This window comes from Rana temporaria, chromosome 11 (assembly GCF_905171775.1).
Source record: "Rana temporaria chromosome 11, aRanTem1.1, whole genome shotgun sequence".
NCBI classification, from domain to species: domain Eukaryota; kingdom Metazoa; phylum Chordata; class Amphibia; order Anura; family Ranidae; genus Rana; species Rana temporaria.
In genome coordinates this window covers 35,719,788-35,741,637 of record NC_053499.1, presented here as the reverse complement: position 1 = coordinate 35,741,637, position 21,850 = coordinate 35,719,788, and the positions used below count along the sequence as shown (strand labels likewise).

At 44.3% G+C, this 21,850-nt stretch overlaps 1 protein-coding gene across 3 annotated transcripts in view; it reads left to right on the top strand.

Moving 5' to 3' along the window:
• The window catches only part of BBOX1 (gamma-butyrobetaine hydroxylase 1), a 97,368-nt gene extending 88,519 nt beyond the window's left edge, over nt 1–8,849 (top strand). For 2 of the 3 annotated variants that reach the window (XM_040328350.1, XM_040328349.1), the window contains exons 6-8: nt 2,351–2,547; nt 3,844–4,010; nt 8,561–8,849. In XM_040328350.1, coding sequence (XP_040184284.1) covers nt 2,351–2,547; nt 3,844–4,010; nt 8,561–8,721 — 525 coding nt within the window. In that variant the 3' untranslated portion in view covers nt 8,722–8,849. The remainder of the gene's footprint in view (nt 1–2,350; nt 2,548–3,843; nt 4,011–8,560) is intronic. The other variant, XM_040328351.1, reaches the window with a different exon arrangement.
• The last annotated feature ends 13,001 nt before the right edge of the window (nt 8,850–21,850 follow it).

Below are 21,850 nucleotides of genomic sequence, written 5' to 3'. Positions count from 1 at the left end.
TATTATATTGTTTCCATATTGATTTATTTTCAGTATTGATATACAGCCTTTTGTTTTTTTTGTCACTGGAGTGTTTAATTTTATATAACCTATCACACCTACCGTTGGATCCCTCCCAGTGAGGGTGTCCTAACAGCTAGGTAACCATCCCACTAGCGCCCTCTTTCACACCATTATCACGATGCATTATGTAAAAGTATTAAAATATTAAATCTATAACGTATTTCAGATATATTATTTTCCCCCAATCAATAGTAATCCTTCCCCGCACATGCCTCATATAAATTCCCGCTCTCTCCTGTTCTCATACAATTATTAGAGATGGAGGTAATTGACCCATTTCCTCATATAAAGTCCCAACGTCCCCTGTCCCCCCCTTTTCAATCATATATTTTATACAATTTCTTTGTGTGGTCTCCCACATTGAGCCTATAAAGTCCAATCTATATAGGCAGTGCTCAAATACATTTAGCCAGTAATTCTTTCTCATATGTATATGCGGATGTGGCGAATGTCAAAATCTGTTTCCTTTTTACTGTGCATTGTTGCAGCACACAAAAGTGAATGGGCTCTGAAGTCCCTGGTCATCTGGTGAATTGCCGTGGCATGTGACGCAATGGAGGTTATTTACTAAAAGCAAATCCACTTTGCACTACAAGTGCAAAGTGCACTTGAAATTGCACTGAAAGTGCACGTGGAAGTGGAAAATAAAAAACAGCATTTTAGCTTGCACATGATTGGATAATAAAATCAGCAGAGCTTCCCCTCATTTCAGATGTACCCCTCAGATTTACAATGACTGCAATTTGAAGTGCACTTTGCACTTGTAGTTTGCACTTGTAGTGCAAAGTGGATTTGCCTTTCGTAAATAACCCCCAATATCTATTATTATTAATAATAATAATAATAATAATAATGATAATAATAGTATTGTTATTATTATTATTATTATTATTATTATTATTATTATTATTATTATTGATATTATTATTATTATTATTATTATTATTGATATTATTATTATTATTATTATTATTATTATTATTATTGATATTATTATTATTATTATTATTATTATTAATATTATTGACATTATTATTATTATTAATATTATTATTAATATTGATATTATTATTGATATTATTGATATTATTATTGATATTATTATTATTATTATTATTATTATTATTGATATTATTATTATTATTATTATTGATATTATTATTATTATTAGATATTATAATTATTAGATATTATTATTAAATCAATTAAAAGCTGACTAGAGTTATAATCTTTGGCCCGGATTCAGATACGAGTTACGACAGCGTATCTCCGGGTACGCCGTCGTAACTCTGAGTGTGCGGGGTCGTATCTATGCGCCTGATTCTTAGAATCAGTTACGCATAGATTTCCCTAAGATCCGACCGGCGTAAGTCTCTTACGCCGTCGTATCTTAGTTGCATATTTACACTGGACGCTAGGTGGCGCTTCCGTAGATTTACGCGAGGAATATGCAAATTAGGTAGATACGCCGATTCAGAAACGTACGTCCGTATTTTTTTACGTCGTTTACGTAAGGCTTTTTCCAGCGTAAAGTTACCCCTCATAAAGCAGGGGTAAGTCATGTTAGGTATGGACGTCGGAAACATACGAACAGCGTCGTATTTTACGTTGTTTACGTAAGTCGTTTGCGAATAGGGCTGTACATAAGTTACGTTCACGTCGAAAGCATTGACAGTTTGCGGCGTAATTTGGAGCATGCGCACTTGGAAACGTTCACGGACGGCGCATGCGCCGTTCGTAAAAAACGTAAATTACGTGGGGTCACAAGTAATTTAAATAAAACACGCCCACATCATCCACATTTGAATTAGGCGGGCTTACGCCGACACATTTACACTACGCCACCGTAACTTAGGGCGCAAGTTCTTCCTGAATACGGAACTTGCGCAATATGTTACAGCGGCGTAGTGTATCTGAGATACGCTATGCCCGCCGATAGATACGATAATGTATCTGAATCCGGGGCCACTCTCTGCATTACTAAAAAGAAAAAAATAGTTCTGTCTGTGCTGCTGTTGCAGATTTTCCCTTACTTATAGTTTGATGAAATTGTGGTCACTGGGACAGGAAGAAAGGGGAAATCTCTATAACGGAGCTCCAGATAAAAGGGGTTCTAAAAAAATCTTGTACATTCAGTTTATCAGCACCATAGTTCCCCTTTAATTGTTGCTGTATGAGTTGATTATATCATGGGTGATGTCAGTATTATAATGTAAAACACGTGAGAACTATGTAAAGTAGTTTGCGTGTGTCCTATGATTTCACTGTGACATTTTCCAATTCCCAGGTACAGTTTCTTCACTGTTTAAAACAATCGGAAACTGGAGGTGAGAGTGAAGTGGTAGACGGGTTCCATGTCTGCAACAAACTGAAAGCGCAGAATCCAGACGCGTTCAGAATCCTCACGTCTACGCAGATCGACTTTACAGACACTGGAATTGATTACTGTGATTTTTCCCTCCAGTCCAAACAACGGATAATAGAGTAAGCTCATTCAAAAGTAGTCCTTTTAGATGTAGTTTGTGCTCGACATCAATAAGTAGAGACGCGGAGAGAAAGGAAAATACTGCCTCTCGCTGGACAAAAATGATATAGCATATAAATGAATTGAACTCAATTTACACAGCTAAATATATATATATTAGGGCTTTTTTGTGTTCGATTAATCGTTTTTTTTTTTTCGATTAATCGACTAATTTCAATTAATTATAACGCACATACAGATCCAACTACTTTTAGCTGATCTCCTCCTTGCAGGCTGATCCCCCCTCTCGCCCCTGACGCCGACGCGTGTGTTCGGCGGGCGCGATCAGCGACGGGCACCCGCGATTGCTCGTTACAGAGCGAGAACCGGGAGCTGTGTGTCTAAACACACAGCTCCCGGTCCTGTCAGGGGGAGAAATGCCTGATTGTCTGTTCATACAATGTATGAACAGTGATCAGTCATTTCCCCAAGTAAGTCCACCCCCCCTTTAGTTAGAACACACCCAGGGAACATGATTAACCCCTTCCCCGCCCCCTAGTGTTAACCCCTTCCCTGCCAGTGGCATTTTTATAGTAATCAATGCAATCAATGCACTGATCGCTATAAAAATGCCAATGGCCCCAAAAATGTGTCAAAAGTGTCCGAAGTGTCCTCCATAATGTCGCAGTACTGATAAAAATCACTGATCGCTGCCATTACTAGTAAAAAAAAAAATATTAATAAAAATGCCTAAAACTATCCCCTATTTTGTAAACGCTATAACTTTTGCCTAAACCAATCAATAAACGCTTATTGCATTTTTTTACGAAAAATATGTAGAAGAATACGTATCGGCCTAAACTGAGGAAAAAAATGTTTTTTTATATATTTTTGGGGGATATTTATTATAGCAAAAAAGTAAAAAATATTCATTTTTTTCAAAATTGTCGCTCTATTTTTGTTTATAGCCCAAAAACTAAAAACCGCAGAGGTGATCAAATACCACCAAAAGAAAGCTCTATTTGTAAAAAAAAAAAAAAAGGACGCCAATTTTGTTTGGGAGCCATGTCGCACGACCGCGCAATTGTCAGTTAAAGCGACGGAGTGCCGAATCGCAAAAAGGGGCAACCTGCATCTTGGTCCGGGTTTTAAGTGGTTAAGAGATCTGTCCTAATATTATATACATGTGCCTTCTCTGGCCGTGATTTATTTTCCCTCTGAGAAAGGAGTGTTCTACTATCATACTGCCCCAATCTTGCTTATGATGGCTTAAAGATGAAAATAAATTGTTTTGATAATGAGTTCTTTTTTTTCAGGCTAGATCAGAATGGTAAACTTCAGAAAATAAATTTTAATAATGCAACAAGGGACTCCGTACTCAACATGCCACCAGAGAAAGTGCAACCTTTTTATTCCTCCTTAAAAGAGTTTGTCGGTCTCATGAATAAGCCTGAGAATATATTCTGTTTCAAAATGAAACCAGGTTGGTTATAAAATTTACTCTTGCTAATTAGTTCTTAATTTATTTGGTATAACACAATCAGGTTTCATGTTCTAACACAACATTCGCTCCTTACATGAAAATTAAAGGGACATTTTGTCATAGCAAAATAAGAACACATGCAGTACATCTGTTTAATACATGTACATGTTCCCATGTTTTATTATCTAATGATTTTACAAGTACAGAAGAAAACACATTGATCTGCCAAAATTGATCCGCACTCCTATATTTTGTTGTGGGCTGAAAATACACAGCATTTTTATAGACTGTTTGGTGTCAGCCCTGCCCAGTTTTATTTTGCTAAACTTCTCAAACTCACCCACTCTCCCATCTTCACAACAAAGACACTAAGGGCCAGATTCACGTAGAAGTGCGGCGGCGTAACGTATCATAGATACGTTACACCGCCGCAAGTTTTCATCGCAAGTGCCTGATTCACAAAGCACTTGCGATGAAAACTAGGCGGGCCAATTCAAATGGGCGTGTGCCATTTAAATTAGGCGCGCTCCCGCGCCGGACCTACTGCGCATGCTCAGTTTCGCAAATCCCCTCGTGCTTTGCGTGCCGTGACGTAATTTTTTCGAACTGCGACGTGCGTAGCGTACTTCCGTATTCCCGGACGTGTTACGCAAACGACATTAAATTTTAAATTTCGACGCGGGAACGACGGCCATACTTTAGACAGCAATACGATTGCTGACTAAAGTTAGGGCACCAAAAAAAACGACTAACTTTGCAACGGGAAACTAGACTAGCGAACGCGAAAATCCGTCGGGAATCGCCGTAACTCCTAATTTGCATACCCGACGCTGGTTTACGACGCAAACTCCCCCCAGCGGCGGCCGCGGTACTGCATCCTAAGATCCGACAGTGTAAAACAATTACACCTGTCGGATCTTATGGATATCTATGCGTAACTGATTCTATGAATCAGTCGCATAGATAGAAACAGACATACGCCGGAGTATCAGCAGTTACGCCGTCGTATCTTTTTGGTGAATCTGGCCCTAAGTAGTCTGTAGTCCTAAGGCCTTGGAGAGCTTATTTTTCTCAATTGGGTAATGCAGGAGCTGCGCACAAGACACCGAACAGCTCGTAATTTCTGACACGATAAACAGATATTTTTATTTACATATTAAGCAGAAATTCTTTCAATTGTATATTTGAAGCTGAACTTCAGGAATTCAGACGCTTTGAAAGATGTAAAGGCATACGATGAATTATGTAAAGGCAACACGGTGCATGTGGATTTACGCATCTTTTAAGCCTGGTACCCACTGATAGTTTTTTTTCGTTCAACTCAGTGGGTTGAATGAAAAAAAAAACTGACAGCTCTGGTTGCAGCCATTGTACTAACAATTAGAAGTCAGTACAGTGATCTCCCCTGCTAACTGTTGTGTTCTGACAGAGGGCACCCCCTCCCACAAAACACTCTGGTCAGCGCTGATGGTGAGCCAGTAGGCTGCTGGTGTTCTAGCATGCATGTCCGACAGAATTTGGCCAAATGGCTTCTGCCAGACCAGCTGACATACACACGGGCCGAATGTCGGCCATTTTTTATTGATCCGGCAGATGTTTACCGACATTCGGCCCGTGTGTACTAGGCATTACTTGCATCTGACAGTTTTTATGGAGGTCACACCCTGGGTATGTAAATGCATTGGCGTCTTGCACACAGCAGCTATGTCCACCCCTCCCCTCTTATGTATTTCTGAGTTTATATTATCACAAAGTTCTCTGTAATTGGGCAGAAGGAGAGGAATGGTGGGCACAGCAGCTACATGGTACTCTGGAGCAGAGACCAGAAGATCCAGTGTCGGAAATGTAGCTATCCTCATGGAGCTCCATAAAACTGTCAGATATAAATTAAAGAGATAAGCCCAGGAGGTGGCAAGCACCTTGGTGGACTTGGCCAATAGTATGCCTACACATTTTAGAAAGTGCCTGAATTTCTGGAGTTGCACTTTAACAGACCGAAAGGAAACAAATAACAAATGTATTTTGCAAAGAATTGTGTAATACAGGGTACAGCCATGACATTAGATTCACAAAGCACCATGAGTTATCTAAAATGTAAGCACAGCAGAAGCTGTTTTCTTTCAGTCTCTCTCCCTCTCTGATTAAATCTTTGTTTGACCTTCCTGAACCCATGGCAACTTATTTATGTCTGTTTGTTTTTCATTTTGTTTGATACGTTGTTTAAATACACTTTGGGCTTTTAAGAGAAACTAATGTTTGCTGGCAATTTAATTTGCAGTTAAAATTTGCATTTGGAAAATATTTTGGCCATGGCGTTCATTCCCCATAAATGTTTAACTGTGAACATGCCTTACCCATATGCCTGTGTGCAGGGCTTTTTTTCTCAAACAATAGGTGCTGGAACTCAACCCCTCCCCCACACAAACCCTCCAAATCACATCAAATAGTGGGATACCAGGATTGCATTACATATAGAGTGCAGAGTTTAGGGGGGTTACACAGAGTGCAGAGCTGTCAGAGTGCAGAAACCAGGCATCTGTGTTTACAAGTGCTTTTGGTGAGCAGCCCCCCCCCCAAGGATCCCTGAAAAAAAAGCCCTGCCTGTGCTGCACATTCCCAGCAGTTATCTCCTAACCGAAAGCTCCCGATCGCTCCTTGTGATCAGTTTTCAGACCATGTAGCCGTCACGGGATCTTAAGCCCTGTCACGCCTCCTGGAGTCATAAACATCTTAAAGGGCCGGGAGGTGCCAGCGCTAAGAGGTTAAAAATAACCGCTCAAGCAAAGTTCTAGAAATCCATGCTAGACTGTTTGGATCTGGAACAGATTTTAAGGAGGACTAAAAAAAACTGGATGAGGTCACCTTAAAAATCAGGACGGAGCGGTACCCGTGGATTATTTAGGAACCAGTGACAGTGGAAAGATGTGAAATATAGAAGCAATAGAAAAATCACTTCTATATTAGGCCCCGTACACACGAGAGGATCCATCCGCTGAAAAATCTCAGCGGATCGGTTTCAGCGGATAGATCCCCTGGTGTGTACGTTCCAGCGGATATTTATCCGCGGAGATTTCCGAATTCCAGCAGATAAAAATTTGTAGACATGTCTACAAATCTATCCGCTGGAATCGGCTCCAGCGGATCGATCCGGTGGTCTGTACAGACTCACCGGATCGATCCGTCCGAACCCATCCCTCGCATGCGTCGTAATGATTCGACGCATGCGTGGATATCCTTATATGACAGCGTCGCGCACGTCGCCGCGTCATCATCGCGGCGACGGCGCGACACGTCACCGCGATGGGAATTCGGCGTGGATTTTAATCCGATGGTGTGTACACTCCATCGAATTAAAATCCACAGAGGATCCTATCGTGTGTACCAGGCCTTAGGGGCACTACTCCCACCAAACAAGGCTACAAACTGGCTGAAGTATTTGTCTGAACACCAGAACATCCAAAGTTTACACCTCTGCTTATCTGGAAATGTTTAATCACTCTCTGTGCTGACCTAACTCTTCCACCCATTCCTTCACCTCCATACATAACCTTATATGTAGCTGTCAATGTGAAATTAAGTGGATACTATAGGCATAGGTGTGTACACCCTAAAGCCATGGCGAATTGTGGATGTAGCCAAATGGCATTTACAGTGGGAGGGGCTTAAATAGACATGATTAAATAAAATAAAAAAATTCCTGTGCCCAAAAATATGCTTTTGGTCTTTCCTCCCCCAGAAGGATGCTTTCACACTGATGTGGTGCGGTTTTCTCTGGGATTCAGCCTGGATTGGCAAGACTGAGATTTAATTCAAAGCGCATTGGTTGATTAGGTGTGCCCAGGCACACCCAGCACACTCTGTGTGCACGCCTATGACTATAGGTGTCATTTGATGTCAACACAAGGGAGGCTTTTACAAGTAACTAAGATGCATACGATAAGTTAAAGTGGAGTTCCACCCATAAATTTTTTTTTAGATGCCTTCAAAGTGTTGTTGCTAGGCAGAATAGTTAATCTTCCCACTTCCTGCACCTAGGTGCTTAATGCTTCCTAATCTACACTGCACAGACTCCTGGGAATGTAGTGGGTGTAACTTTCCAGGAGTCTGTGCACTCCCCAGTCTCAAAGAATCATGTGACTTGGACAGCACAGGTGCTGAAACCTGATCTGACACTGATTGTGCAGCACTGAGCATGTGCGAGATCTGCAAGGCTGAAATCCAGGAAGTCATACAGTCTGGCTTCATGATGCCCACACTTAAGATGGCCCCAGTCAATTTCTATTTTATAAAGTGTCTAAATGCTGTAACAACCTAACAAAATGGACCTTAGTTTACAGACTAACTTTACTAGAATACATTAAGCTTGTGTATTACAGGGGTATTTATATTTAAAAAGTGAAATTGTGGCCGGAACTCCGCTTTAATTGCACAAATAATCTTATAGGAACATTGTTGTTTTTAAGAAAAAGGTCTAGTGACAGGGTCTCTTTAAATGCATGTCAGTGATTTTATTTCATGTTCAGATTCCAATCGTTTATTTCTGTGTTTAGGTCAAGTGGTAACATTCGACAACTGGAGGATTCTGCATGGGAGGAAGAGCTACCAATCCGGGGCAGATGTCTCGCGTCACCTTGAAGGCTCTTACCTTGATTGGGATGTTGTTATGTCCAGACTGAGGGCCCTGAAGACCAAACTGCAAACTTCAAACTGATTTTTAAATAAACATGAATCCAAATTAAGACTTATCAAAAGAGAATAAAATATGTTTATAACAAATCACATTTTTTACTATAAATAAACATTAAAGGCTTGGTCTACCTGAGATCAGTATTTGCCAGACGCTGTTGGCTAATTTATCTTCTGTTATTATCTATCCCGTTAGAATTACACTTGAAATTCTTAGTCAATAACTCTTAAAAAGAGAGGGGCAGTGGAGGGGCAAACAAGGATGCTGGAATGGTCCTCCTTTTGAACCGATGACATCATTGGTTGTTATGACTCCAGAGGCAAGAAGGTTTTGATGGTGCACAATGAAAATGGTTTGGTGTAACTAAAAAAAAAAAAACAGGAGGCACTCTGGTTATAAAAAGGATTTAACCGCTTGCCGACCGCCGCACGCACTTTTACTTCGACAGAATGGCACGGCTGGGCGAATGGGCCTATATATACATCCCCTTTAATTTGCCGGCCATGTGGTTGAGCGCGCCGGTCCGTGCTCCGTGACTGTGCCAGCGGGACACGCAGACTTTATGTCTGCCGGTGTACCGCGATCGGGTCACAGAGCTGCAGAACAGGGAGAGGCAAGTGTAAACCTGCCTCTCCCCGTTCTGCCTAGTGACACTGATAACGATTGATTTCCTGACACAATTCCCAGGATTAACCCCATTTCTGCCGTTTGACCCAAATCAATGGGAGCATGCAAACCAGAGAGACTAAAAAAGTTTACATCCTCACCTTCTAGCGTCCAACCTCAAAGAGAAGGCCAAACCCATTTATTCCATAGCCTTATAGACAAAATTACATTACAAAACATGAGCACATTTGATAGGTCAGTCTATACATGGTGGTTTCTTATTACACGCCCCCTGTGACGTCTGTTCTTGGCATCGTGGCACATGTTTCACAGCACATTTCAGCCTTGTGTAATGTCCAGTGTACAGGGGTTCTTGGTCAGCTCAGCAAGGGTTTCTTTCCAAAGTCATATAAGCTCATATGGAGATTTGAGTGAGGAGGAGGGGTGGTTTCCTCTTTCAAGTCCATATAGGAATGCAGTAGGAGGGAGGGGGGATGGAGTGAGAATGAGGAGTGAGTGGGGGTTTGAACACATCTGAATAACTCTCCGTTGTCTCTTGTTTTCCAATGTTCAATTGTAACTTTAAAAACATCATATCTGATATAAACTTCAAGGAAAACAAACACTTGGAATATATACCTTCATACATGCATATATAGATAATGAATATAAAACAATATAAGTATATAAAAGAATATAAAAAAGAGAAAACATTTCAGTGATTCTAATAAAAGAATTAGCATAACACAAAATAGCATAGAATAAAATATTCATTTTATTTCACGTCCATCACAACACTGTCACTGATTGTCTGTTCCCTGTCATCGGGAACAGCGATCAGTGAGATGTCACGGCAAGCCACACACCCTAACAGTTAGAAGCACTCCCTAGGTCACACTTAACCCCTTCAGCACCCCCTACAGGTTAACCCCTTCACTGCCAGTGCCATTTTTACATTAATCTGTGCATTTTTATAGCACTGATCGCTGTAAAAATTACAATGGTCCCAAAATGGTGTCAAAGGTGTCCGCGCAATTGTCAGATAAAGTGACGCAGTGCTGAATCGCAAAAAGTGGCCTGGTCTTTAGCCAGCGAAATGGTCCTGGGCTGAAGTGGTTAACCTACCAACTTTGGAGTGTTGGTGGAAACTGGGGTACCCATAGGTAACCAATGCAATCATAGGGAGAACAACACACACATTTCATAAGACCAGGCCTTTTCTGACACTTTTTGTTTACATGTAAAAATCTGTAATTTTTTCTCCAAAATGACTTATGCCGCGTACACACAATCAGGCTTTTTCCCGGCCAAATTGCATCGGAATTCAGACGGAATTCCATTGGAAAAAAATAGAACATGTTCTATATCTAAACTCCGATTAGCTTTCATCGGAATTTCCAATGAAAAAACTCAGATGGGGCTACACACGATTGGAATATCCGATGGAAAGTCAGTCTGACTTTCTCCATCGGAAATTCCGATCGTGTGTACAAGGCATAAGGATCCCCAAATATTATATATACATTGGGGAAAATTGTTTTTTGATCCCCTGCAGATTTTGTAAGTTTGCAGACAAAGAAATTTGGGGGCAGATTCACATACAAATAGATGGGCGCAGCGTATCAGAGATACGCTACGCTGCTGTAACTTACTTTTGGCCGGTTCGAATCCTGGAGGAATTTGCGCCGTAAGTTATGGCGGCGTAGTGTACCTCTGGCGGCGGAATTCAAATCGGCGATTAGGGGGCGTGTTTCATTTAAATAAAGCGCGTCCCCGCGCCGAATGAACTGCGCATGCTTCGTTTCTAAATTTCCTGCCGTGCATTGCGCTAAATGACGTCGCAACAACGTAATTTTTTTTAACTTAGACGTGAATTACGTCCATCCCGATTCACGGACGACTTACGCAAAAAAAATAAAAAAATCAAATTTCGACGCGGGAACGACGGCCATACTTAACATGGCAAGTCTAACTATACGCCGCAAAATACCAGCTTTAACTATACGCCGGAAAAAGCAGACTAGAGACGACGTAAGAGAATGCGACGGCCGTGCGTATGTTCGTGGATCGTCGGAAATAGCTAATTTGCATACCCGACTCGGAAAACGACGTGAATGCCACCCAGCGGACGCCGAAGTATTGCATCTTAGACCAGAAAGGCGACGAGGACGTATACCTGTCGGATCTAACCCAGATGCCGTCGTATCTTGGTTTGAGGATTCAAACCAAAGATACGACGTGGGTAATTTGAAAGTACGCCGGCGTATCAGTAGATACGCCGGCGTACTCTTTCTGTGGATCTGCCCCTAAGGGTCTATCATTTTTATCATAGGTGTATTTTTAATGATAGAGACAGAATATTAAACAAAAATCAAGCAAAAACACAAAAGAAATTTTATAAATTTTGTTGCCGTTCAGTGAGTGAAATAAGTATTTCATCCCTTACCAACCAACAATAATTCTGACTCCCACAGACTGGCTACAGTATGTGCTCATGTGGTGCACAGATTAGTCTTGTCAACAGTGGCGGCTGGTGCTCAAAATTGTTGGGGGGGGGGGGGGGCGCAAACAAACGAGAAAAAAAAACATCAATTGCAGCATCACTGTGCCCATCAATTGTCGCCACTGTGCCCATCAATTGTCGCAACTGTGCCCTCAATTATCACCACTGTGCCATGCCATCAATTGTCGCCACTGTGCCATCAAATTCAGCCACTGTGCCATCAATTGTTGCCACTGTGCCATGCCATCAATTGTCGCCACTGTGCCATCAAACGCAGCCACTGTGCCATCAATTGTCACCACTGTGCCATGCCATCAATTGTCGCCACTGTGCCATCAAACGCAGCCACTGTGCCATCAATTGTCACCACTGTGCCATGCCATCAATTGTCACCACTGTGCCATGCCATCAATTGCAGCCAGTTTGCCCCCCCCCCCCGACCGGCACTTACCTTACTTTGGTCAGCCATCCTCCTCCAGACCTCCACGCTCCCTCGATGTCTTCTCCCGCCTTCGATGTCGCTTCAGCCAATCAGGTTACCGGTAACCAGACCCAGTGATCCTGATTGGCTGGGAGGCGTGTGGCTGTGCGCCCTATGGTTAATTATTCGGAAGATGATTACAGCCCACAGGCTGTAATCGGGAAGCATATCAGAGCCGCTGGCTCTGATAGGCACTTCCAAAACACACCTGTCGCTGGCCACTGCTGTAATTCAGATGGCTGGCGCTCGCCAGGGGGGCGGCCATCTGAATAGTGGGTGGCAGCGGAGCCGGCGACAATACATACATTCATCCAATGTATGTATTGATAGGTGCAGGAGAGAGGGGGCGGCGTTCCTGTGCCCATTATGGACGCACCGCCACTGCCTGTCATTTTAAAAACGTACTCGTAACGATAACTGGTTATGTGTATAAAAGACACCTGTCCACAGAATCTCTTTCTTCCATTCAAACCTCTCCATCACGGGCAAGACCAACGAGCTGTCAAAGGACGTCAGGGACTCACGATTGTAGACCTGCACAAGGCTCTAATGGGCTACAAGACCATCAGTAAGAAGCTTGGTGAGAAGCAGACAACTGTTAGAGTGATCATTCACAAATGGAAGAAATACTAAAAAAATCATTAATCACCCTCCGTCTGGAGCTCCTTGTAAGATTTTGCCTCATGGGGTAAGGTTGATCATGAGAAAATTGAGGTATCAGCCCAGAACTACACAGGAGGAGATAGTGAATGATCGATTTTTTACTTCAATGGAGTTTGCCATTTGGGTCAGAACTTTTTCTCTGTTCAGGAGTTGGGATGAGCTTTATGTTCGGGTCGAACATGAGTTCAAATCGAACATTGGCTGTTTGCCCGTGTGGGGCAAATTCGAAAAGCCGCGGAACACCCTTTAAAAGGAACATGGATCAATGCCTTCCCCTAGTCAAAGCACCCCCCACACAGTACACAAGCACTGGCTAGGCACACAGTTAACGTTTTATTGCCCCTGATGTTTACACCTTTCCAGACAGTGGGGTAGATTCAAAGAGCAATTGCGCCTGCGTAACCATAGTTACGCAGCGCAATTGCTTACTTGCCCCGGCGTATCGAATGCTCCTGATTCAGGAACCTCGATACGCCAACTGCAGCCTAAGATATGAATGGCATAATGCTTCTTATGCCATCGTATCGTAGGCTGCATTCTTACGATGGCCGCTAGGGGGCGTTCCCGTAGTGGTCAGCGTATAGTATGCAAATTGCATACTAACGCCGATTCACAACGTTACGCGAGCCCTGCGTACGCAGTTTACGTAGTTTCCGTCCGTCGGGTTTCGCGTAAGGCTGCTCCTGCTAATAGCAGGGGCAGCCAATGCTACATATACCCGTCGTTCCCGCGCAGGACAGGACTTAGGGTGGTGGGGGCCCCTGGGCTTGAGTGTTGAAGGGGCCCCCTGGAGCCGAGAATTGGGGGGGTCGAAGATGTTGAGCGAGGGGGGGATCATAGTTGTTGAGCGGGGGGGGGCGCATTAAAGCATTAAAGTTGTTGAGCGGGGGGGCGCGAATTGAAGTTGTTGAGCGGGGGGGGCGCATTAAATTTGTTGAGCGGGGGGGTGCCTCTCACCTGTGCACACAGCCGGGGCCACAGACTGTCATTAGCCCGGCTGTCGGCTTTCTTCCCTTCAGCAGCCACAGTCCTCCACACACCGCTCGGTTCCTTCTGCTTCCGTGCTGCCTCCTCCGATGGATTTCCCCACAGATGATCGTTTTTTTCTATCGGTTTTTTACCCATCAGATAATTTTAAAACAGCGATGGGAAAAAAATCGATGGGGCCCACACACGATCGGTTCGTCTGATGAAAACGGTTGTTTTCATCAGACGAACCGATCGTGTGTGGGCCCCATCGATTTTTTTCCCATCGCTGTTTTAAAATTATCTGATGGGTAAAAAACCGATAGAAAAAAACGATCGTCTGTGGGGAAATCCATCGGTTAAAAATCAACGCATGCTCAGAATCAATTTGACGCATGCTCGGAAGCATTGAACTTCATTTTTCTCAGCACGTCGTTGTGTTTTACGTCACCGCGTTGGACACGATCGTTTTTTTAACTGATGGTGTGTAGGCAAGACTGATGAAAGTCAGCTTCATCGGATATCTGATGAAAAAATTCATCAGACCGTTTTCATCGGATGAACCGATCGTGTGTACAGGGCATTACTCTGTAGTGTATGGTGTATAGAATGAGGTTTTAATTACCTTTTTTTTTAACATGTAATACAATAAAAAAAAAATCTACAAATCCAGTTTGGACTCAAAGGCAGATTTAGGCCCAAATTCACAAAGCACTTACACCGACGTATAACAAGTTACGTCAACGTTAGTGCAAATGTGCGCCGTCGTATCTGTGCGCCAGACCCACAAACTAATATGCGCCTAACAACAGGCTACACCCCGCCGACGTATCTTGCTTACGCCGACGTAGGGTGGGCGTACATTTAGGCTGGGTGCATGGTATCGCTTCCACTGATTAGCCATTCAAACATGCAAATGAGGGAAATACGGTGATTCATGAACGAGCGCGTGCCCGGCGCATGCTACGCGAGATGCGCGTAAGTTGTACGTCCGGCATAAAGTTATTCCCCATAAAGGAGGTGCAACCCGGCAACAGACATGCTCAGGTCTGCACCAGGGAACACAAGCCGGCGTATTGTGCGTTGGACGTGTGTCTGGCTGGGCTTACGTTATGTTCACGGCGTACGCAGTGATCCGGCATAGCTTAGGCAGTTGTGCCGGCATGGTTATGAGCAGACGCAGGGGGGTGCGTCCACATCACGGCACATGCGCAGTTCGTGATACGTACCTGTCTGGCGCTCGGCCCATCATTTGCATGGGGTCACGCCTCATTTGCATGGGGTCACGCCCACTTCCACCTACGTCGGCGTACGCCTTCGAAATCCACGCCACGCTGACGCAGCGTTGGGAGCACTGGCTTGCTGAATGCAATGCTTGCCTCTCTGCGCTGCGTTGGCGTAGCGTACAGTGTTTTCTCTACGGCGGCGTAATGTGCGCCTTGCTTTCTGTGAATCTGGGCCTTAAAGTCTAGTTTTGTTCTTTTGTTGTGCTCTTGTTAGATATAATAGAAGTCTATGGCAAAGCGCAGCTAACCAGCAGGAAAACCGAAGGTGCACTGCGCTCCACCCTCGGTGCGGCTAAACCACATCACGTCAGTGTGAAAGCAGCCCTATAAGGGGATCAGGACAGTAAGGGCTTGTTTAGATCTGTGGTTTGGAGGGCGATATAACCCCATAGTTCATTGTGGCCCGCGTCGGTTACCAATATCATCAAAGTGATATTAAAGGCAAAATTAAAAACATAAACAAACATGTCATACTCCTGAAGAAGTGGAGGATCCCATAAAACAAGCAGACCAGTGTACTATCGAATTACTGACGAACTGAATTCAAATTTTAGATCAAGTATATATGGTACCCGATTTTCGTGGTGCTGAAGAAGCGGAGGATCCCATAAAACAAGTAGACCAGTTAAAGCAGCGGTTTTGCACAATCCTCCTCTTCTTGGGTTCTCCATCAGCACCCCTGGCTATTTCCTCCTGTCGAGTGCCCCCACAGCAAGCAGATTACAATGGGGGCACCCAAACAGGCACGCTCCCGAGCCACTGCTCTGCATGTCCGTTTAGACACGGAGCCATGGCTCGGCCATGCCCCACTGCTCTCCTCATTGGCTTACTGGCTGTGATAGACAATAGCAAGGGGAGAGTACCTGGAGAGCCAATGCTCTTGTGCACATAGCTGGATCGAAAGGGAGCTCAGGTAAGTATAAGGGTGGGCTGGGGGGGGCTGCTGCACACAGGTTTTTTCCTTTCAAGCATAGAATGCATGAAGGTAAAAACCTTCAGCCTTTAGAACCACTTTAAGTAACCCTCTCTCTTCAAAAGGTTGAGCACCCCTGCTGTACATGCTTGTGTGCTATGTACATTACAATACGTTTTTAAGTTTACTTTACATGATGTAAAAGTGTTAAAATAATGAAAGATGACCACTGCTTAGTTGCTGTAGATCAGGGTTCTCCATACTTTCTAGACAAAGGGCCAGTTTATTGTCCTTCAGACTTTAGATGGGCTGGACTGTGACCAGTAAGAGTAGTAAATGGAGTTGGTGGGAGTGAGAGGAATAGTGCCCCATTGTTGGTGGCAGTGGGCAGAATAGTGCCTCATCATTGGCATCAGAGAGAGGAATTGTGCTCCCCTATTGGTTTCAGTGGGATGAATAGTGTCCCATCATTGGCATCAGAGAGAGGAATTGTGCTCCCCTATTGGTGTTAGTGGGATGAATAGTGTCCCATCATTGGCATCAGAGAGAGGAATTGTGCTCCCCTATTGGTTTCAGTGGGATGAATAGTGTCCCATCATTGGCATCAGAGAGAGGAATTGTGCTCCCCTATTGGTTTCAGTGGGATGAATAGTGTCCCATCATTGGCATCAGAGAGAGGAATTGTGCTCCCCTATTGGTGTTAGTGGGATGAATAGTGCCCCATCATTGGTGTCAGTAAGAGGAGTAGTGCCCTATCATTAAAGTCAGTAAAATGAATAGTACTGCATCATTAGTGTCAGCAAGAGGAATGGTGCCCCATAATTGGTGTCAGTAAGAGGAATAGTGCCCTATCGTTGGAGTCAGTAAAAGGAATATTACCACATCATTAATGTCAGCAAGAGGAATAGTGCCCCATCATTGGTGTCAGTGGGGGGAATAGTGCCCCGCTGTTGGTGTCAGTAGCAGGAATTAAGCCCATTGTTATTGTCAGTGAGAGGATTAGTGCTTCAAGGGCCAGATAAAGGCAAGCAAAGGGCTGCATCTGGCCCCTGGGCCGCGGTTTGGAGACCACTGCTGTAGAATGAAGTACATTGTTTATTTCACTTTGAATTTATGTCCAGCATACGCAATCTGAGTGGACAGCAGTGAAGCGTATGCAGCCAGACTTGTGTGCCTGGTCAAAACACTATGTGCTAGATTCAGAGAGAGTTACGCCGGCGTATCAGTAGATACGCCATCGTAACTCTGAATCTACGCCGTCGGAAATGTAAGTGTATTCTGGAAACCAGATACGCTTAAATTAGGCTAAGATATGAGCGGCGTAAGTCTCCTACGCCGTCGTATCTTAGGGTGCATATTTACGCTGGCCGCTAGGTGGCGCTTCCATTGAGTTCGGCGTAGAGTATGCAAAAGAGCTAGATACGCCGATTCAGAAAGGTACGTCCGCCCGGCGCATTTTTTTACGTCGTTTACGTTAGGCTTTTTTCGGCGTAAGGTTACTCCTGCTATATGAGGCGTATCCAATGTTAAGTATGGACGTCGGGACAGCGTAAATTTTTGCGTCGTTTGCGTAAGTCGTTCGCGAATAGGGCTTTGCGTAAATTACGTTCACGTCGAAAGCATTGACTATTTGCGACGGGATTAGGAGCATGCCCACTGGGATACGTTCACGGACGGCACATGCGCCGTTCGTTAGAGACGTCATTTACATGGGGTCATGTTTTATTTACATAAAACACGCCCACCTCTTAAAAATTTGAATTCAGCGCGCTTATGCCGGCAGATTTACGCTACGCCGCCGTAACTTAGTGCGCAGGTTCTTTGTGAATCCAGCCCCAGCCTCACTAAGTTACGGCGGCGTAGCATATCTGAGATACGCTACGCCCGCACAAACTTACGGCGGGCTATATGAATCTAGCCCAATTTGTATACACAGTGGGCCAGATTCACATACAATGGCGTATCTTTCTGCCGGCGTAGCATATCTTTTTTCCGCTACGCCGGACCAGCGTGAAGAGGCAGGTAGGGTATTCACAAAGCACTTGTGCCTAACTTTGCACCGGCCTAACTTAATTTCCTCGGCGTAAGTGGAAGTGGGTGTGACCTTATGCAAATGATGTTCTGAACGTGGAGCAGTGATTTACGCCCGGCGTATCATGAACGGAGCATGCTCAGTATGTTTGTTCCCTTCTGAGCATGCTCACAACTATGCCGGCCCAACTTACAGAGATACACCGGCCCAACTTACGCCTAGCCGATGCAAAAGTACATCCAGTTTTTTCCCCCCCCCCCCAGGGAAGGTACTTTTGCTGTGAGATGGCTGCTCCCGTTCCCCACAGGCAGAGGAGGAAAAAAAACTTTAACACCCAGGAGATGTCAGCCCTCATAACAGCAATGGAGACTTATGACCAGGGCCGCCATCAGGGGGGTACAGGCAGTACACCTGTAAGGGGCCCCGGGGTCCAGATGGGAACCCCCCCCTTTTTTTTTTTATAAAAAAAATATATTTTTTTAATATATTTGTATTTTTTTTTTTTTGATGGACAAGAAGGCCTGGCTTGCAGTCTCCGCTCTAATTCATTTCAAAGATGTTCTATCGAGTTGAGGTCAGGACTCTGTGCAGGCCAGTCAAGTTTCTCCACCCCGAACTTGCTCATCCATGTCTTTATGGACCTTGCTTTGTGCACTGGTGAGCAGTCATGTTGGAACAGGAAGGGGCCCTCCCCAAACTGTTCCCACAAAGTTGGGAGCATGAAATTGTCCAAAATGTCTTGGTATGCCGACGCCTTAAGAGTTCCCTTCACAGGAACTAAGGGGCCAAGCCCAACCCCTGAAAAACAACCCCCCACCATAATCCCCCCTTTCATCAAATGATTTGGACCAGTCCACAAAGCAAGGACCATAAAGACATAAATGAGTGAGTTTGGGGTGGAGGAACTGGACTGGCCTGCACAGAGTCCTGACCTCAACACCTTTGGGATGAATTAGAGCGGAGACTGTGAGCCGGGCCTTCTTGTCCAACATCAGTGCCTGACCTCACAAATACACTTCTGGAAGAATGGTCAAACATTCCCATAGACACACTCCTAAACCTTGTGGACGGCCTTCACAGAAGACCCAATATTGAACCCTACAGGCTAGAGGATCGCACACACGATCGAATATTCCGATGGACGTGTTTTGTCGTATAATCAAACCGTCTGTACGCTCCATCGGACAAAAGAGCAGAAAAACTACGTAGTTTCGTGAATGTTGGCTGAAAAAGTTCTGCCGTCTGTATGCAGAACAAGTTCACGGCCAGTGCCTTTCGGACAAAAATATATATATAATTGTTATTATCATTATTATTAAAGAGCCCAGAGGTCCCGGATGGAAAGCCCCCTTTATTTGGTAATTTATTTTTATAAAAAAAAGGTGGGTTGCCATCTGGGGCCCTGGTGGCCTCCGGACCCCTAAAAAAAAAAAAAAAATGTATTTTTTTTTTTTTTTTTTAAGGGGGTTCCCATCCGGGCCATCCGAGCCCTCTCCAGCTGACTTGAGCAAGTCTGGTGCAAAGTTACCCCTGCTTTATGAGGGGTAACTTTGCACCGGAATTTCCAGTTACGCTCACCGGGAGTAGCCTGCGCCGGTCAAACGTAGTTTTGTGAATCGGCGTATCTCCCTCATTTGCATATTTAAAACCAAAAAACCATGGCCACGCCAGATCCATCCAGCGTAAAGATGCGCCCACGCCGCTCCGGTGTAGAAAAGTTACGCCGGTAGGAAGAAGTCTATTTTGAGGAGTATCTGGTTCTGTGGGTACGGCGCAGAGATACGCCGGTGCACATTTTGACTTACGCCGCGCATCTCGAGATACGCCGGCGTAAGTGCTACATGAATCTGGCCCAGTATCTCACAATTTAGTACACACCTCACATTTTTTTTTTATATTTCATTATCTTTTCATGTGACAACACTAAAGAAATGACACCTTGCTACAATGTAAAGTAGTGAGTCTACAGCTTGTATAACAGTGTAAATTTGCTGGCCCCTCAAAATAACTCAACACAGTCCAGTCTCCACAATGTGGGCGGATTCGGTGGGACGGCCAGTGGGCAGGCCCTGGGGAATGTTGGTGGTCAGGCCCCGGGGGCCCAGACTTAAAGCTGTGTAAAGGGCCCCAAAAAAATTGATGGCTGCCCTGCCGCCACTGATGGCATTGGTAATAAAGCTAGCAGTAGAGTTAGTGAGATAAGACAGAGGGAGAGCTATAGACTGGGGGGGTGACAGTCACAGAGGGGGTCATAAAACTGTAGTATAATGTGTAAGGAAACCAATATCTAATTTTGGGGCGTTATTTTTTGTGTCAAACTGAAGTATCATTCTTAGTTCAAAGATTTTCCTTTCCTGGATAGTTCTGACAGTACAGAGAAAGGACACATGCCCACCGGTTACATAGTAACACTTTGCCTGCTATTATAAACTTTGGACACAAGGTGGCAGCAATGACTCACCGCTGGCAGATTATAGACATCAGCTTACATGTAATGGGCCCGTGTTAAACATTGACATAACCAAATGACTTATTCATCTGGGGCATCTGAAGCCATAAAGTGTCTGCACAGATATTTCATTTAACTCTACCCTGTGGAACCTGACTGAAGTCAAAGTAATTTGGCTATAATGCACTTTGCTTAAAATAAAGCTTTCTGCTTATAGTGCTCACCTATTTAATAATAGCTAGAAATATGTCAGAGGGAATGCTTTCCTTTTACTTTTCCTTTTTTTTAAAAAAGGATTCACTTTCAAATTGTCTTTCACTAAACATGTAGGTGGGGTGGTTGCCACGTCCTCCATGTTTTCCTCCTCAATGAGCACCAAATGTGGGTTGCATGAGAAGCCTACCCCGGGGTGGGTTCTTCTGGGCTATGTTAGGCACTGTGAATAGGGCCACGACCTTTCACATGGGGTACCTTTACTTCAACAGATGACTGAACTCTAATTAACTCTCTTCATGTAATAAGGTGTCTTTAGGAGGGACACGCAGAGCCAATGCCCTCTCCACCTTTCCAGCATATCTCCGCTACCTCACTCCCCGCCATCTTTGGTCTTCTCCAGTGTTCTCGATGGGAGGGGTATTATCAGGAGCTGATTTGAGTAAGGAAGGATTATAGCAGTGGTATACATGAAGAAGCAATATAGACTTTATAAGTTAACCTCCTTAGCGGTATCCCCGAGCGTGACTCGGGGTGGTTTTTCCATGCTAGGATCGGTATCCCCGAGTCACGCTCGGGGTAGATGTGCAGAGCGTGCAGCGACGCGGCTTACCTTCTCGCAGCATCCACAGACAAAGGTACTTACCTTGTCCCTGGATCCAGCGATGCCACCGCGCTGTGTGAGCGAGCGGCGTCCTCGCTCGATTCACACAGTGCCCGTGTGCCGCCGATCTCCGTTCCCTGCGACGTTACGACGCACGGGGGCGGAGAACGGCGCCAAATTCAAAAAAGTAAACAAACACATTACATACAGTATACTGTAATCTTATAGATTACAGTACTGTATGTAAAAAATACACACCCCCCTTGTCCCTAGTGGTCTGCCCAGTGCCCTACATGTTCTTTTATATAATAAAAACTGTTCTTTCTGCCTGCAAACTGTAGATTGTCCATAGCAACCAAAAGTGTCCCTTTATGGCAAAAATGGTTTTAGAGCAGCTAGAAAACAGCGATAATAAATTATAATCACTTGCAGAATTG